The sequence below is a fragment of the Cylas formicarius genome, unplaced genomic scaffold, assembly GCF_029955315.1.
Source record: "Cylas formicarius isolate icCylForm1 unplaced genomic scaffold, icCylForm1.1 PGA_scaffold_1__22_contigs__length_36826433, whole genome shotgun sequence".
Classification (NCBI taxonomy): Eukaryota; Metazoa; Arthropoda; class Insecta; order Coleoptera; family Brentidae; genus Cylas; species Cylas formicarius.
The window spans coordinates 21,654,849-21,674,402 of NW_026844264.1; the positions used below are offsets into that span (position 1 = coordinate 21,654,849).

General features: G+C 38.2%; 1 protein-coding gene and 1 long non-coding RNA gene across 4 annotated transcripts in view; one reads left to right on the forward strand and one right to left on the reverse strand.

Annotated features, from left to right (window-relative positions):
- Positions 1-698: 698 nt before the first annotated feature.
- Positions 699-19,554, reverse strand: part of LOC132697234 (collagen alpha-1(IV) chain) — a 51,416-nt gene continuing 32,560 nt past the window's right edge. For all 3 annotated transcript variants that reach the window (XM_060662572.1, XM_060662571.1, XM_060662573.1), the window contains 12 exons: positions 17,332-17,371; positions 9,079-9,278; positions 7,888-8,347; positions 7,590-7,832; positions 7,319-7,540; positions 6,955-7,260; positions 6,435-6,902; positions 5,975-6,358; positions 3,941-5,915; positions 2,963-3,886; positions 1,731-2,047; positions 699-1,671 (listed from right to left, as the gene is read on the reverse strand). In XM_060662572.1, coding sequence (XP_060518555.1) covers positions 1,414-1,671; positions 1,731-2,047; positions 2,963-3,886; positions 3,941-5,915; positions 5,975-6,358; positions 6,435-6,902; positions 6,955-7,260; positions 7,319-7,540; positions 7,590-7,832; positions 7,888-8,347; positions 9,079-9,278; positions 17,332-17,371 — 5,797 coding nt within the window. In that variant the 3' untranslated portion in view covers positions 699-1,413. The remainder of the gene's footprint in view (positions 1,672-1,730; positions 2,048-2,962; positions 3,887-3,940; positions 5,916-5,974; positions 6,359-6,434; positions 6,903-6,954; positions 7,261-7,318; positions 7,541-7,589; positions 7,833-7,887; positions 8,348-9,078; positions 9,279-17,331; positions 17,372-19,554) is intronic.
- Positions 13,591-14,541, forward strand: LOC132697237 (uncharacterized). The gene is made up of 3 exons (XR_009618127.1): positions 13,591-13,676; positions 13,945-14,109; positions 14,421-14,541. It is a non-coding gene; the product is annotated as an uncharacterized LOC132697237 (long non-coding RNA).

Genomic DNA, 19,554 nt, shown 5'->3' on the forward strand with positions numbered 1-19,554 from the left:
TGCCCCAATTGGCCCAATAATTTAAATAAATTAATTGAAATGAAAATATTTAAAATTGCTATTATACTTATAAAATACTGTATCTACTTCTCCACGCTTTTTTCTAAGAAGAGGTTAATATATATAGAGAATAATATTTTAGCTATATATGTTCGCTAGCAACCCTTTACTACTACCAATTTGCTCAGCACAACTAGTGTGAAGTTGACGGTTAAAATCACACCTTACCCGCGTTTGATTAGTGCATAATTCGATATTTTAAAGTAGGGAGTAAAAAAATACAATTTTCATGTTACTTGTCTGTATGAACAGCACAATTCACATTGAGTGTCCTATAAAAGGTTCTGAAGAGCTAATAAGGAGAACCTTTCAAAAATTTGTGTATAAACATAATCATATTTTAGAAAATTTAAAGTATACAAAATTCTGAGTAACTTGTTAAAATTTACCCATGATTTTCGATTTTTGTATATATCATTTACAGGCGATTTTTTAAATATTAAAAATCGTACAATTTGTACCAATTTTTCTATACACTATGTATTAACTATCTGATGTTCCAATCTACTTACTTATTGGCCAATGGCCTCCAGTATTTTAAATGTGCAACGAAATGCATCTTACTTACTTTGTCAGAGAGCCCGGCCCTCATTTTTATAAAGGAAGAGGTAACAAATAAAACACGCGACGTTAATTTCTCAAGTTATTTTTATAAATATTATAAATGGCAGTGTTTTAAAATGTCAGGGCGCTTCAAGTAACTGCGACAATTAAAACAGTAATGTTCCAACACTTTTACCTATTCAAACATAGTTTTGACTAGAGTAAATAGAACCTTTTTTTACCTTGACTGAAGGGAATGTAAGGGCTAAAAGAGAAGCCAAAAAAATATTCAGTAAACTTAAAGATACACTATAGCACCGACGCTGCTCGAAACATATTGCATTGCTCCCAATTAGATTGGTTTAATACATTCTAAAGCCCAGATTAACAAAAAATTACATTGATCTCTAGAAAAATTGCGTAAACTGGATTAAAGTAACAAATAGATAGCGGTAGTATGCCGATAACAGTAACTTACTTAGATTTATACATACATACATCTTAAAATATTAATTATTATACAAAAACTCTTTACATTATGTTTAAGACATGGCACGGCAGTATCAATTATGAGGTTAAAAGCTTTTTACACAATTTTAAGCACTCTATAGCGAACGAGCACTTGACCATCCGACACGTAAATTCTATCACAACAGACGACCAAGCGCTCGAAGTGAAAGGAACACTGATTGGTATGAACACGTCATGCGAAAAGTGATAATCTATGCGCGTGGATTTTCATTGAAAATGATACCGCGCAAAATGTATACACAGTATTTTACGCACAAACCGTCCTATCGAGACAGGTCATTACGTGTTCTTAATGCACACTTGGCACCTGCTTACTCTGTCACGTATATTGCCAGCTTTGAGGGTCTGTTTTTGAGGTTTCTGGAATTGCTGATTCGATTCGATAGTGGCCAGCCAGAAACTGAGCATGTTCGAAAAATAGTGGCAATGTCCCTGTGCCCCATTGCATTCGATAAATGGAGATGACCTAAAGTCTTCCAAACAGGAACCGGGACTCGAAAGTGATTGACCTCCGCCGTTGGCGCCAGCTCCCGTATGCTGAAAAAATATCGAGGAATCGATCAGTGTATTGAATTGGAAACCTGAGGCGATTGTACCATAACAAAGCTGTAGCCGATCCACAAAGACGACCATCCGTCTGGACAATCTGGCAGAGACAGCGATTGGCTGTGGACTGCTATGACGTTAGCTGGAGTTTCACAGACGACACACCTTGAGATGTAATCTTGAATTAAATTTTCCTCGACTGGCATCATAGGTATCGGTGCGCTGGTGGACAGCCAGTAGGATTTGTCGTTACGACTGGCGTAATTGCAAACGTTGTCTATGTCACAGAATACAAAAGGCATCGTCGAGAATCTACGGATACACGAACCGGCCATACCCAAATCTTGACTATGTGGTTTTTCGTTGCCTAAAATAATACACGTAATATATAAAATGCAATTTTATTCAGAGGTAAGTCGCTTCAGTTCGGCCTGTGGGGAAGGGGGGAAAAGAGAATATCATATTGTTTTCCCTAAAATATATTTTATAATTTTCATCTTTAATCCTCAAGATATTGTAATTATTGCATTATTGGAATGTTACTAATAAATATCAAACCCAATTCAATTATTTCCGATAGCTATGTCACAGCAGAATCTAAACGGTATATCTTTTTTTTAATTAGATGCAGTTCTATGACGCATCAGGTGTCTTTAATATCGTACGAAACCAATTAGTGCTACAAGCAGGACTATTTAAACTGAAGCATTTTTCGAAAGTCTTTAAAGATTTTTTATTAGTTTCCTATATTGCAGATTTAAGGAATTCAACCACGGCAACATCAACAGAGCGAAAAAGGTCAAGTTTTGTAAAATCTCAAATTTTTAGTTAAATTTAAGTGAAATAGCAGCACATTTTTGCCATTGCCATGTTAAAACAGTAGGTTGAAATGTCATAAAATATGTGTGTGCAAGTTTTATTTGTAGTGCATTTGCTACATTCCACCTTCCTTATACCTTAATAAGCCAACTCTTCCAAAACAATTTAATTTGTTTGTTTAGCCTCCTAGCCGTAAAATCTATGACTAATATGTATTCCTGTTGTTTTTGAAAAAATGTACCGAAAAATAATGGCCGCAGAATGCAACATTTTTAGTAAACTCGCCTTTACTCCGCTTGTGCCAAATAAACTCGTAACTCACATGGCGTTTACCACACTTGTTGCACAATATACTAATATGAAACGCTTAGACTTTTATCTAATTAACAGAATTAAATATATCATGCATAAAACTTGCTTACACTTTACACAAATATTTTCCACTTGTTAAGAAAGAACTTACCAGAAACATAAAGCAGAGAATATCCTTCCCATAATTTAGTATGACCTCTCTCGCACTGGGGTACTTCGCGGCTTTGACTATGACGCACTAACAGAGTACCAGTTAGGTAATCTGACACAGTTTCGCATGGTGCACCTGGTTCGCCCTTCTGTCCAATAGCTCCGATCGAGCCATCGCGGCCGTTAACACCATCAAATCCTCGATCTCCTTTCTCTCCTTGTTGACCAATTAATCCAGCTGGTCCAGGGAATCCTCTATCTCCTTTATCCCCTATGGGCCCCTGTGGACCTGGAAGACCATCAATACCCGGTTTTCCATCCAAGCCTGGAGGACCGGGAGGCCCTGACGGTCCCCTATCTCCTTTTGATCCCGGAACTCCAGGTGAGCCAGCTATGCCCTTGTCTCCCTTTTGTCCGACTAATCCAATAATACCAATCTCTCCTTGTAATCCTTGCTCGCCTTTGAAACCAGCGGGACCGATTGGACCGGGCCTACCATTAATTCCATCTCGACCTCTATCGCCCTTATCGCCCTTTTCTCCTGGCCGGCCTGGTATACCAGTCAGACCTCTATCTCCTTTTTCTCCAGGAGCTCCTAGTAATCCCGGTGGTCCCCTGTCGCCTTTTTCGCCTAGCGGTCCTGGAAGTCCGTCTATGCCAGGTCTTCCTGGAGGTCCTTCCAAACCAGGAGGCCCTGGACGTCCATCAAATCCTCTATCACCTTTAGGTCCTTGCGGACCAAGCGGACCTGGTGGTCCGACAGGTCCCGTTCTGCCTGGAAGGCCTGCAAGTCCTCGTTCTCCCTTTTCTCCTTGTATACCAGGGGACCCGTCTCTACCATTTTTACCCGGCAAGCCTGGTAAACCTTTCTCTCCTTTTACGGTTGATCCAGGCAAACCTGGGAGCCCTGTTATACCTCTATCACCTGAAACAATGTTGTCAATTATTAAAAATTGGTCACTAAAAAATCGATGTTTACCTTTTCTTCCTTCCGGACCAGGCCAACCTCTGTCTCCTTTTATTCCTGGGAACCCAATATCGCCTTTCTCACCTGGAGCTCCAACGGGCCCTGGGTATCCAATATTGCCTTTCTCGCCTGGTCGCCCACTAATTCCGGGCGGACCAGGTTCACCTTTTTCACCTTTAACCGGTACGAAAGGTCCAGGGGGACCCCTTTCTCCAAAATCGCCTTTCTCTCCCGGAAGTCCTATTAATCCTATAGGTCCTGGAGAACCTTTTGGTCCTGGCGTTCCATCAAATCCATTTATACCTGGCGATCCTTTGTCCCCCTTTTCACCATCAAGTCCGGGAGCACCAGGAAATCCTCTTTCTCCTTTCAACCCCAGCGCGCCATCTTTACCATCCATTCCTGGTTGCCCACTTTCCCCCGGGAATCCTCTTTCGCCTTTGTTTCCGATAAATCCAGGCAAGCCTCTATCTCCCTTTTGACCGGGTGTTCCTGGTATTCCGTCTATGCCACGATCTCCGCGATCACCTTTTGACCCCGGTAGTCCCCTTATACTTTGCCCAGGTAGCCCAACATCTCCTTTTTGGCCTGGTGGACCCATTGGCCCTTCGCGTCCTTCGGGACCCCGTAAACCAAATAACCCCGGTTCTCCTTTTTGTCCCTTTTCGGATGCTTCACCAGGTTCACCTTTTCTTCCAGGAATTCCAGGAAGTCCAGCATCTCCCTTTAGCCCAAGGTTTCCCGGAGGTCCAGGGAGACCTGGAGGACCATAAGGACCTGTATCTCCCTTTTCTCCTGGGTATCCAACTTGCCCAGGCATGCCAACCAAACCTGGTGGTCCCGAAGGACCTGGATAACCTTTGTCCCCTCGATCACCTTTTAAGCCAGGCCTACCATCCATTCCAGGCAAACCTGTTGATCCTGGGCGACCCAATGCGCCTTTCATTCCTACAGGACCTGGGAGTCCGATGTCGCCTTTATCACCTTTAAGACCCGGAAATCCGGGCATACCGGCTTTTCCTTGTTCTCCCTTTAAACCAGCTTGCCCTTTGGGTCCAGCTGGTCCTCGTGGGCCTGGAACACCCGGAGTGCCTTGGGGCCCCAATGGACCAGGTTCACCTTTTTCTCCCGAAGGACCAGGCAAACCGTTTAAACCTGGCTCACCTGTATCTCCCTTTTCTCCAATTAAGCCAGGTAATCCATCATTTCCGCGCGGCCCTGGTTTTCCAGGAAACCCTGGAAGACCTTTCTCGCCTTTAATTCCTAATGGTCCCGGAATTCCAGGAGGACCAACTTGCGGTATCCCAGCTTCTCCTTTTAAACCTTTAGGACCGTTCAACCCAGGCAAACCTCTTTGTCCGTCTCGACCTGGTTCTCCAGGAAATCCTAAGGGACCTCGGTCCCCCTTGTCTCCTCTGGGACCAGGTAGACCGCGTCGTCCCACTGGTCCTGGTGGTCCTTGTAATCCCACAGGTCCTCTAGATCCTGGTCGACCTTGATCTCCTTTTTCGCCTCTTTCACCGTCTTTCCCTGGAGGTCCCGGTTCACCCCTTAATCCCATAGGTCCTTGATTTCCTTTTAATTGGGCCACAATATTAGCGGGACAGACTCCATCTACTCCAGCAATGCCCCGGTCTCCCTGTTCTCCCTTTTCTCCTCTATCACCTACAAGACCTGGAAACCCTGGTTCTCCTTTAATGCTGTCCCCTTTTTGACCTTTTTGTCCCGGTATTCCATCTCTTCCATTTAGACCTGCAGGACCAGGTTGACCGGGAAACCCTCTCTCTCCTTTTTCTCCAGGAAATCCTGGCATTCCTTTATCACCTTTAAGACCAATCGGTCCCGGAAATCCTTTAGGACCAGGTCTTCCTTCAAGCCCACGATCTCCTTTGTCACCTTTTTCGCCTTTTACTAAGTTTTCAGATATGACAGCGGGAATACCAGGATTCCCCTGTGGACCAATGGGGCCGTCATTTCCATCTTTGCCCTAAAATAAGTTTTTATTACATATAACAAAAATGCGATGAAAGTGACTATATAACATACTGGAATTCCTGGCGGACCTTGGCGACCCGGTAACCCGTCTGGACCTGGCGCGCCCATAAAACCAGGAGCGCCAGGAGGTCCCCTCGGTCCATTATCTCCATCTCTGCCGTCGTAACCTCTATCTCCTTTATCACCTTTCACGCCAGGAAGACAATCAATACATGTGCCACCCTTATCTCCTTTTGAACCAGGTTGTCCGGGACTGCCATGTAAACCTGGTCGACCAGGATTGCCTTTCTCCCCCGGTGCACCCGGGTATCCCAGCTCTCCAGGAATTCCGTTCAAAGAATCGCCGGGTATGCCTCGTGGACCTTGAAAACCTTTTTCTCCTTTTTGACCTTTTTGTCCGTCTCGACCAGGATATCCATCGTCACCTTTAAGCCCCTAAATTAAATCCCAGTTTTAAGTTTTTCTATAGTGTATAAATACCAATTGTATAATTTATTGAATTATTATTTACCATTATGGATAATCCTTTCTCTCCAGCTAAACCTCGAGGACCTTGCGGACCTTGCGGTCCCGGAAATCCTCGTGGACCTTCCCCACCCGGAAATCCTATTGAACCAGATTCGCCTTTCTCGCCCTTGTCGCCTGGAGGACCTTCATTACCAGGTTGACCAGGAATGCCAGGACCACCTATGGGACCCTGAGGACCTCGAGGCCCTGGGTTCCCCGGAAATCCATCCATTCCTTTTGGACCCACTGGTCCAGGAAATCCCCTAGGACCTTGTGGACCTGGCGGACCTGGCGTGCCTTTGCCTCCACCCGGCGGCCCAGGGGGTCCAGTAAGACCGGGCAAGCCACGAGTACCGTCAAGTCCCGGCTCTCCTTTCAAACCTGGTCTCCCTGGTAATCCTGGTAGTCCTTCGACACCTCTATCCCCTTTTTGTCCAGGTGGACCAGGTGGACCAGAGAAACCATCACGACCCTAAAAAAACATTCAATTAACGCTACTCTAAACTCCTTAATAGATATCTTACTCTGGGCCCAGGGGCTCCAACTAAACCTTTTTCGCCCTTCATACCATCGCCGCCAGGTATTCCATAATCTCCCTCTGAACCGGGCTCTCCTCTTGGGCCTTGAATACCAGGTGGCCCCGTGTCGCCTTTCAATCCCTGGTCTCCCTTTGGTCCTATTTGGACTGTTCCATTTGAAACTAAGTTGCTTGCTCCAGGCTCTCCTTTATTTCCAGGTGGTCCCAATTCTCCTTTTTCACCTTTGGCGCCATTATAAGCTAGACCTACAGGACCTCTTTCACCCTTTGGTCCAGGTGGTCCTCTTGCCCCCTAGAAATAAGTATTACAAAGTTTAAAAGCCATCCAAGTTAGGATATTAGTAATATACCAGAATACCCGGTTCTCCTTTAAAACCAGGCGGTCCCATAGACCCTTGAGGACCGGGATTGCCGGGAGGACCGCGAACGCCGTCTCGTCCGGGTTCTCCTTTTTGACCTTTCAAATTTATTTCACAATGGGCTGCTTCGCCTTTCACTCCTTTTTTACCAGTAGGACCCGGATAACCTCTAGGGCCGGGTTCACCACTTAAACCCGGCATACCTGGTAGCCCCTAAAAAAATGATAAAATGCATTTTGTCAACACTAACGGATTTCTTTACATCAGTCCCATTGCAACCATCTAGTCCCGAAGGGCCAGTTGGCCCTACCGGTCCTTGAATACCAGGAACACCATTTATTCCCGGAAAACCCGGCAGGCCAGTTCTGCCTCTGTCGCCTTTTGGTCCTCTTGGACCAGTCGGACCTGGTTCTCCTCTGTCCCCCTTTTCCCCAGGTATTCCTTCTTCTCCTGGAAATCCGCGTATGCCCTTTTCTCCAGTACGGCCAGGTAGACCACGATAGCCCTAGCCCACACTTAATCTTGAAACTAATCCAATAATCCATTCATCAAAGTATTACCTTGCTTCCTTTTTCGGCAAAGCACTTCGGTATACATCGTTCGTTCCCATCTTTAGGGCCCAGAGCATTACCAGGAGCCTCAATGATATCGAAATTGCTAGCATACGGTCTCCGTGCACCAGTACTCGAATATCCTGCACTGGCGTATCCTCCTTGCGATTCGTAAGACCCCTCTGACCTAGCGACATTGTAACCACTCCCAGATTGCCCGTAACTACTTCTAGAAGCGTCGTAACTTCCTCCTATGTATCGTCCGCTTGCATCGTATCTACCACCCCTCGAATCATATCTGCCGCTTGTGGAATCAAACCTATTACTTCCAGTTTCGTAGCTTCCCTGGGAAGCATTGAACTGGGATCCTGACGAGCCGTACGAAGCTGAAGATCCGTAGTTCCTATGTGGTAAGTTGGGCCTTTCCGAATTGAAGGAAGATGAAGCTCGTTCAATATCTTGATCACCTCTTTAAGACGGAATAATAATAAGTACAGAGTTCGACATTTTGGATTAATTTTGTAAGTGAGCAAGATAGGTTTTTAGCTAGATGGTAAAAAATAATTTGTCTATGCCGTTTCGCTTTTAAAATGCAGATGCATTTTAGAAATTGTTGCAATTTAAAGTATTGCTCGCACCTGTTTCATTTGATAACTAATCAAAATGTTTAATTTTGAACTTGTCTTTTACACTAGGTACCTATATAAAACTATACTGTTTACTTTTGAAAATTCAATTCTCAAAGTAAATTAAAAATCGGGTTGTTTTGGTTACTTTAAAATTGTAAAGAAAAATAAGGTGAGTCTGAGCCGGCACTGAATTCTTTAAAAAAAAAGTTATACAACAACATATAAACTAACCGAAAAGTGAGCCGAAATATACGGGATGGGCCGGCATGGCGTGGATGGATAATTATTGCTATATTGTATATAATTCAATGCTATATACTCAAAATACTGATCTATATATAGTAGTGGTAGTAGAAAGAGCATAACAAGAGTAATTAGCAGCAGTCTGAAATATTTATGATTATTATTATAATTATCGATTCACAACACTATCTTAAAAAAAATAAAATCAAATAATCTAATGTACCTCATTTCTTAAGTATTACATTCTAATTAATTGTAGTATTATTTGATTCGTTTTAAAACGATGCTCCAATTATATACAGAAAATTAATTGAAAAATAAAATTTACCTGTCTTCTTTCTCTCCGTTTTCATCAAAGACGGAAACATTGTTGCTGTACTCGCTGGAGAAGTAATTTTCCTCATTAGGTTTCTCGTCGTTATCTCCGCTCTTGTATGCTTTTCCATAGTTTCTATTTGAATAATTTAGATCGTCGGACCTGCCGTATAGTCCCGTTCTATTTGCGGCGGGATAACTACTCAAAAATTGCTGAAAAAAATTAAGTAAACATTAATTCAATGATCTATGCATCTGATGCTTTGATTCTCATTTTTTGAAAGAATGCAGGTATAGGTACAAAGCAGGAAATGAATTTTTTTAAGTGCTTCCTCGGCATACTACCCAAAACTTTTTATGCAAATCCAAAATTTATTTTTTAAATGCAAATTTACGAATCGTCGTTTTAAGTAAATTACTTAAAATGTTAGTTTTCCGATCAACCGTAGTTAAATATTATGATTTTTAGCCCCATACATTTTTTATGACTCTCTCAGTAAAAAGTTGTGGCAATTTGTTCTACCCGATTTGAAACGATGCAAAAAATTGAAATTGCGTTTTCACCACATATAAAACGCTTAAAGGCACTACAAATTTAATTTATTGAAAATTTACTAATTAAACATTAAAAAAATCTTTAAAGAGGCTGCTGTTACGACCAAGGCGAGCTCTCATTTCTTATCAAATGCCTAGTTGTTTTTTATTTCATATGATAAGAATTTTGTCTTGTATAATCTTTTGTACAGTCACTTCGCTGGTGTCGCATGCAGAACCGTTTATGAATACTTGTTGATGAAAATGGCGAAACAAAAGAGATAATTTTTGAACGTAAAATAAATTAAAATTGCTCTATTGCTCCTTTAAAATTGTGTCATTATAAAGTTGTAATCAGGAAGACGACCGCTATTCCAACAATTACATCGATAAAAAGTCATGTGATTACTATGAAAATCTGTTTTTATACCTGCTTATCTTAACACATATTATACCACCACAGGTGTCCGATTCATTCTCTTTTGTTTACTTTCCATTTAAAAATTGGCCCAAAAATAAATTTGGCCCAGTGCCCGTTTTTTTTTAATTTAATTTGTACTAATTCCCGCAATCCTTAGCCTTTACTAAATGGATGCTTTTTCTTGAGATTTTAGACAGGGTCTACGATTATTTATAGATTGGTCAAACTAATCCACTAATCTCATTCTTTTTTTAACACTGATTGTTTATTATATCAGTATATGCTAATAATGATGTGTCTTTTTTTTTCTCAAATCCAGAATACTTTTGTTCACTCACATGTAATAATGTGTTATATGTGTTTATTGCAAGAATTTTTTAAAATATTATTTTACTAGAATAAAAAGTTTGGTGTGCGCCGCTAATTTCATTGTTGATAATTGGCGAAAGCGCAGAAGTTTATTTCTTGGCATAATTATATATAGACGTTTTGAAGTTGAAGTGACAAAAATTTAAAGTAAATTCCGCTCAGTAAAATATGAAAAAGTATAATGAAATTCTTTGTTTTCGATATATAAAAATTATATCAATTAATATCTAATGGTTGATTTTAATAAAATATATTTTATTTACTATCTTGTTTACTTAAATGGGAAAAGTTTAAGCCCAATATTATACAATGAAATAAAATTAATTGGGTCAATTATAATTAGTGTCACAACAGTAACTATGTAGAATATATATGATTAGTTATTAATAAACCTAGAAACATTCAGTGATTTCTGGTCAAAGCAAAATTTATTATGAATTCTCTTTTCTGTGAACAATGTGGGTTCGATAATGGCGTTGCTCCGTTAGTAAAAGAATAACTTTTCTTCTTTACTTCTTTTTCTTCATACGGGTGATTCAGTTAGACCAAGAAGTGCAGGAATTCCTTCCTGGAGTGGAGAATATTATAAAAAATAATCAAACTATGGCGCTGAAGACTGAAGAAGGAACTCGCTCTCAAATTTATGGTAAGCTATGGGGGTGGAACATTAAGCCTAGAGCAACATACTACAACATACTACAAAGAAGCAGCCCAAGAAACGATATGATAATGCGAAGACCGGAAATCTAACAAACCCTATTGGTCGGACGAGGAAATTAAACAAGGTATTGAAGATAAAAGACAAAAGTACCAAACTACCTATCCAGCAAATCAAGCTACCACAAGATATTCTCCGAAGAAGCACAATCCCAAGTAAGAAGAAAAAGAACCCAGAAGAAAAACGAATCATGGGAAAAAAATGCAACAAAATAAATACCTACCAGGGAGGAACAAAAATTAATGAAAGCTGGAAGCTTCTGAAATCTCTACGCCAAAACACAAAAAGAGAGATAGTAACTCCCGCCACAACGAATAAATAGGATGAATATTTCCGTAAGCTTTTAACAGAGGAGCGAGAACAGTTCGTTGAAGACGACATAATAGCATAATAGCTCTAGCATAATACAGGTTTCGGCTTCACCGACCAGAATCAGCATTAATGAGGTGGAAGATATTTCCACAAACTTAAAAAATAAAAAATCACCAGGGCCAGGTAATGTTCCCGCAGAATTAATCAAACATGGAACACGCAAACTGTATGAACATCTAGCAAAGCTCTTTCAAAATTGTATCAATGGCGGAGATACCCCACAAGAATGGAAATTATCCTTCCTTACCCCTATCTACCAAAAAGGACAACAAGGAAAACTGCAACAACTATCGAGGTATCGCAGTGACGAGCTCAATCGGTCGGATTTACGGTAAAATATTAAAGGCCAAAATAGAACGTGAGTACACAAACAGTGAAGCAGAAGAACAAGCGGGCTTTCGCGCGGGAAGATCCGTCGTTGACCATTTGTTTTGCGTCACCCAGCTTATCGAGAAAATGACAGCCTTCAATAAGGAGATACATCTCCTGTTCGTGGATCTACATACATACATACATAGCATACAGGTAACAAAACTTTGGGAGTCATTAGACCAGACAAACCTAAGCGTCAACATAATAAGATCAGTGAAAGAACTATATAGAAACTGCCACATTAACGTCAAGGTCGGCCAAAAAATGTCCGATGGATTTACACCCAACAAGGGACTCAAACAAGGGTGTTCTGTATCCCCCACCCTGTTCATATATATATATATATATATATATATATATATATATATATATATATATATATATATATATATATATATATATATATATATATATATATAGCGTTAAGGATATGGAAGCAAAAATGCAGAACTATGGGCATCCCCCTTAACAATGAAAACATATACCCTAAGCTTCGCAGATGACCAAGTCATAATGGTGCAAGACTACGATGACGTAGAACACATGACGCGAAAACTGATCGGAGAATACAAGAAATGGGGGTTGGAAGTAAACTTACCAAAGACAAAGTATATGTGTATCGGTGGAGCACAACGCGACCTCCTCTTAGAGGATGGCCAGACTATCAAAAGCTGCGAAACCTACAAATACCTGGGAATGTACATATCCAGCAGTGGGACGTTAGACTCCGCCATCAAAGAACGAAATTATCAAGGCAGAAAGACCATTACTATGCTGAACACCTTCTTGTGGGACCAAAAAATCACGAGAAGAAACAAACACCTCATACACAATACGATCATTAAAAGCATAGTCATATACAGCAGTGAAGTCTGGCCACTAAAAGAAAGAACCATGAGAACGCTAGAGGCAACAGAGATGGACTTTTGGAGAAGAGCGACAGGAAGGTCAAGAACCGAAGGAGTCCCAAACGAAGCAATTCGCACAACCATGAAGGTGGGCCACACGATTTCAGACGAAATAGGAACAAACTAGTTAAAGTGGTATGGTCACGTCCAAAGAATGGAAGAATAGCGACTGCCTAAACAAATACTCACCTGGACACCTACAGGAAGAAGGAAGAGGGGAAGACCGAGAAAGAGCTGGAGAGAGGGCATCGATAGTGAAATATAATACAATGGAGAGAATCGATAGAAATTGGGAATCGGACGATGTCGAAGGACGTTTTGAAAACCGATATATATAGCAACATACTTCAAATGACCACACTCAAAGTGACTCATTAAGTATTTGGTATTGGATTTTTAATGTCTAAAAGGTGCAGTAACATGCGAAAGATAACTAAGATTCATTACATTCCTCAAATAGTTAATACACTATAGGATAAAGCATATAATTTATTAATATTTAAATCCATGTAGTCACCGTCACATTAAGTAACAAATCTATGCAATTTAAAACTTTGCAATAAAATTTAAGATGGTTTTTAAATAATTCGATTTTCGCTACTTAAAAAAAAAACACATCGAGTTATTGATACAATTAATAGAAAGTAGTGATCTCAGGTCGGAATCCTGGGGAGCTCCGGATTACATCTAGAATTTTCTGTACCATCACGCAAATAAGTGCTTAGCAACTAACTGTCACCGCCCAAAAAGCATTTTGACGACGTCATGCCTATGACGACATCAAAATGCGATGTCATGTGATGTCAGCTGCCTAGCTGACGTCACATGACGTTCTTATTTACCTAATTTACAACTTAGTCTAAATTGAACTTCGACCGACGTTAAAAATGAGAAACCCAAATGAACCGTCGAGACAGGTAAAGATGTGGTCGTAAGCTGGAAAAATACCACTTAGATGTGCGGTTTTTGTCATCGGTATCGCAATACTCTCAATATTCTCAAAAACCTTTAAGGAAAAATGCGATTGTTAAGCTTTATTCAAAAACACGCAGATACTGTCGGTACTAGAAAATTTCGCCGGATGGAAATTCTAGATGAAACCTAAATAGTAATTTTAATAACCTGTATTAAAATAACTTATTTGACTATGTTTTACAAAAGTGAAGTGTTGTATCTTTCTTATAGGTATTATGTTAACACTATTGGAAACTTTGAAGTTAAATCAGTAACGAGCAACATCCGAATGAGTCAAATTTTAGCCGACCAACACTACGACATCATATTTAGTAACTAGTGCGGAAAATGGTACGTTTCGAAGCAATCGTGTGCGAAAGACAATTTTCACATGAGGTAGGAACCTGTGAAAATTGATTAAAAATTAATGTAAAATTGATAAAATATTATAACGTTTGGTTATGTTTAAATTTGTCCCGTTTACTTTTTTGCTCATGTCGCGTTTTGTTTTGTCCCTTGAATTTCATATATTTGTGGAAGGGAAATTAATTTCTGATATCCCAGTAGACTTAGATATTTTGCAATTAGGATTTTAAATAAATTTTATTGTTCTTTGTTTGGTAAAATTAAAAATGTCGATATGTCAGTTACTCTGTGTTGTGTCCATCTCATGTATTATAATAATTACAGCAATTTTTTCTTTAAAGGTACAGTATTCGGAAATTTCTCTTTGAAGAATTCTTCGGAGGTGCCGCAGGGATTTTATCTTGGTCTACTTTTATTTTACCAGTTTTTTTAATAATATAAGTATTGTTTAATGAACGGGCGATTAAAGAAGTTCATCAACGTCTTAAATACTAACATAAATAAGATAAAGTAGCAAGTAGAAAAAAAAATTATTGCAAGTGAAAATGTTAACTTCCTTTCCAATTCAAGTAGACGCTATTATTCCCTTTCCCACTTTCAAAATTGAAATAAATTATACCATTATTTTCCTGCGGACGAAAAAGTGCACAGTAATACGAAATTTGTGTCACCGCTAACAGACGGAATAAATACGCCACATAAGAAAAAGGGACCGCTAAGTAAGTTTCATAATAATTTATACAACGTGTTCTTATAATGGCGAAATTGTGAAACGAACTTTCCTGGGTGGTTCTTTAATTATAAACCGAAATTGCCGCTGTTTATTCAGTGGATAAATCACTGAGAAAAAAAATAAAAAATCCATAAAATTGCGCCGGCTTGCTTTTAAATCTTTAATGTATGCATATTTTAATTAACGTGGTGCAGTTTGTCCAGAAAAACATTTGAAGTGAGTATTTTCGGAGTTGGTTCAATTTTGTATTTTTTTTACCGGCACTTCGTCAACAAATAATAAAAACATTTTTTGAAAAACCGCCTCGGCAATTACAAGATTTTGGCACCGTTAGTTCAACACGTCCAAATATTAAAAAAAATGATTAAACGTTCTTGTTGCTTTCTCTGCTAACAGAACAAAATGTTTTAAAACGGATGCTGATAATACTTTTGAAATCAAAATAAAAAAATGTTGAGCAGAGACATTCAAAATCAAAAAGTGGTACAGGCTGTTCCAAGATGGCCGATAAGTGTTGGTGTTGAAAAATCGTCGAATCACTATTAGAGAAATGGCTGAAGACATCGGCATCTCTATTGGCCCATGCTATGCAATTTTTTTCGACCGTCGAAGGAGCATCGCTCAAGAGCTGTTAAACGACGTCAATGATGACCAAAAGATCATAAATGGTGATGGATTGTATGGTATATGGTTATGACGTCGAAACCAAGGCCCAGCCGTCCCAAGTTCGAGTAGTAATACATAGAAAACGTCCGGAATTGTGGAAAAACAATTCATGGATTTTGCATCAGGATAATGCACTTACTCCCTCATCGTTGCTTGTGTCTAACTTTTTGGCCAAAAACAAAACCACAATTATGCCTCAGCCACAATATCCACCGGATATGGCCCCGTGCGACTTTCTCCTGTTTGAAACGATCGAGGAGATAAAGAAAAAAATCGCTGGAAGAAATCCGGGCTATACCAGTGCTTAAAAGAAGTGACAACATTAACAACAACACCTCGTACATGGATCCTAATACTGTTATGGTGCAGTAGGTAGTATATTATGTATTTTTTTATGTCTTACTGCCGGCTCTAAAATACAAATAATGCTTATACTTATCGAGACACAATTTCTAGTGTGAGCGTCTTAAAATATAAATTGTCAATCCTGCAATTTTCAAAAATTCACCAAAAATCAGTACTTTTTTTGCTAAGTAAAATACTTTTTTGTCAACATTTTGAAAAATATAAATTTAATTTAATAGTGGCGAAATGCCGACCTTTCTAAGCTACCAAATCTGTAGGTGTAAACTAGGCAAGTACACTCGCTACATGGAATCAATATAAATTTTGGTTTGAGTTAACAATGCATTTCTATCAAACAACGCAGCAATATGAAAGATAATGCAGAACATTATCTAGATAAGAAACAAGTAACGAGAAACTTATTCGGTCTAATCTGAGCTTTCGAGTTATTTATAACTTTCGGTACGGGCATAAAAGAAGTTTTTATAGACGAGCGCGCCATCTCACGATGACTGGCAACTTTTAAGCCGTAGTATATTTTACAAATTATGTCACGTCATAACCATCACAGCTAATCATAAAAAAAGTTTTATTTGTACAAGCCAAAGCTTTGTAAATGCAGCGACCGGAATTAAAAAATAAATTGTATGAGGAGAAAAATGTCGAAACAATAATTTAGTTCATAGACAGGGTGGCGCAAGATATAATATCTCCCTTATTTCGCACAATTTAGAAAAAATTGTTTTATCATGTGTTCCATGAAATCGAAAGGTATAGCGTGGCAATACAAAAATATATTTGGAACCACCTATCTAGTTTTGCTTATTAAGAGTCCTCCCAGAGATGTTTGAATTGTAATGCGACGTCAACTTATAGGGAAAAAAATATAAAATATTTCAAAAAACATGTTCACCTTATCACTTTCATTATCCATCCACACTCTTTATAGTCAAAATCAAATACCACTAAAACTTTAGTTCGAAGAAACTGCAAAAGTCGTCACCGACCAAATTTTCAGAAAGGTCTTAGATTTTGCCATCCACGGTGAATCACCCAGTATAGGGAGTTCCATTAAAAAAATTGTCATGGCCATTGTATTATCACGCTTGTGCCGTTATTATGAATGTGAAAATTGACCACAGAAGTCGATCGGCTTAACTTCACTTTATAATCTTCTTTAGAGATGTTTTAAAAGTATAACGCGATGAGATTTTCCATTGTTCAGCACTTGTAAGTAAAAAAAAAGAGTAATTTGAAAACTGCATCTCTGCAAGTAAGTGATATAAATCACATGAAAACTGAACACCTCTGGACAAAAAAGAGCATAAAATGAAAAACGTCAAGGGCACCGGCGTAATCGTCATATCAATGATTTTAAGACATAGTCGTTTTGCAAATAAATCCTTGTTTATAAACATATTCAAAACACCGATACATTCACTCCCCAAAATTTTTCACATGAAAGTTATAATCAATTATAAAAATTCACTTAACAAAGTCTTACTTACCGCATTAACTTTCCAAACTACCGCACATAGGACCATGAACCTGAAAAAATATAAATTTAGAACAATCATGCATGTGAATAGATGGTGCAATAAACTATATCTATGATCTTCGTTCTTCCCATCTGGTTGTCGGTTTCTTTGTGAAGAATATTAAGTATTGTCACATGTAATCAATCCGACATAAGATGATTTGAACCATATATGATTGATTTGACATATCGGTCTGGGAATGGAATGAATGTGGCATCAACCATTGCCTAATGAGCGATAAAACTGACTGGGAACTGTAAGACTTTGTTATTGAAACACTGATATTAAATTTAATTTAAAATATTTTGCATATTACGGAAACTTTGTAAATGGTTAAAATTTATTTTTTAACATATAGATGAGCTTCCTAAGATACAGGTGTTATACATTTCTATTGCACGGTATCCCATAAACACTGCCCAGTTCAACACATGTTCCAAAAAATAGCCAGTCACTAGTTCTTGGTAAAGCCGTAGCAGGTAGCAACGGGTGCTGTTATGTTTTGGTCCCTTTTTGTCACTGAAAAGTGCCGATTCCTAATATTAATCATAATTAAAATATGATCTGCTTATCGGGATGAGGGTTGACAAATGATTTATTTATCTCTCCATCATCAAGAATCACAAAAATAAACAACTAGAGAAAAAGTAGCAGATTTCAGCGATTCACAACTACAAAAATTAACGATAAATCAGCAATAAATTTAATGCAACCTCGGCGCCATCAGGTAAAAGCTATTAGAAAACCGAATATCTTTGTAAATTCAATTTATTGATTACTGTTTGTTGACATCCGAAGCGTTAGTTTCCACACGAAATTCCATCACGAAAATGATTTATCAAATATATAATGATCAGAAAATGAGTCGAAATATTAACGCAGCATTGGTATATTTGGTACAAAACTTTAAATATTTTACAATTTATTAGTACGATATCAAATCTCACCTATATTTTAAAATAAACGTTAAAAATTAAAGTGTTCTGTACAAGTTTTAAGATGCTTGAGTAAATTTTCTTATGCTTAAATCTAAAATAAATTGTTAACGGTCCATAAAAATAAGTTTACCGTAAAAAAGATATAATGGGTAAGTAAAGTAAAAATATTTTTATGTCCAATGTTGTCACTTCAAATTATGCAATTTCAATATTATAAATATACAGTGTGGTGCATTAACGTCGCAAAAAATATTATTTTTAGTATTTGATATACAGTGTGGTTATTTTTAATACTAATTATAAAATAATTGTATTCTCAAAACACAAAGAGAATTTTGACTTGATTAATACTTTTTTCAATTTCAATTGCATTGGAGACAAAACTGGCAGTATCAATTCTTCCATAATAATGAATAATGAAATAATTATTAAAAGAAAATTTGTTCTTGTTCTAAATAACCTTTTTTAATTATACTTGGTTATATTTTTCAAAATAAGGGTAATTAAGTTGTTATCATATTTTATATGCTCTCTAATATTAAGAAAAAAATTGTAACAGACTAAAGCACCACAATATATATTTTTTTAAAGTATTCATTAAATTCTTATTTATCTCGCGCCCATTATTTGCGGAAAACAGTGATAACGAATTAGCGTCGGAATGTCCCACGCTTTCAAATATCCGGACCAAGAGGGAACAACGTATGACCTTACCGAATTTTCTTCCATGTAAAAATGGATGGAACATATGTAGCATTGTACAGGGTGTCAATTCTTTCACAACTTTGCTTGTTATCTTGATTATCACCAGAATGCGGTTTTGGCAATCCCGTCCTACTTTTTTAAAGCGAACGATATAACTGGCAAAATTTTCACTTCTCACTAAGAATTTATTATGCAGAACAAAAATTAATAATGTACCTTTTTGGGTACTCTACTCTCAACTGTACATGTTTTTATAAATTAATTTCAAGAAGTTTAAATATACAGTAAAAATGATCAGAAGCATTGTTAAAATTAATGGACATTTTATTTAATATAATAATTTATGCAGAACTTTATAAATCTAGCAAATAAATCGCATTATTAAATCGGCAAAATACTTAAAAAGAATATCAAAAGCAGGCTAGAATAGCAGATCACCGGGGACATCGCGGCTCTGTTGATAACAAGCACGTAAGACTTTGAAACATATCTCTAAATGGTTGTCTCCTCTCTGAATGTGGATAGTAATTAAAAAATATCTTAGCAGTAT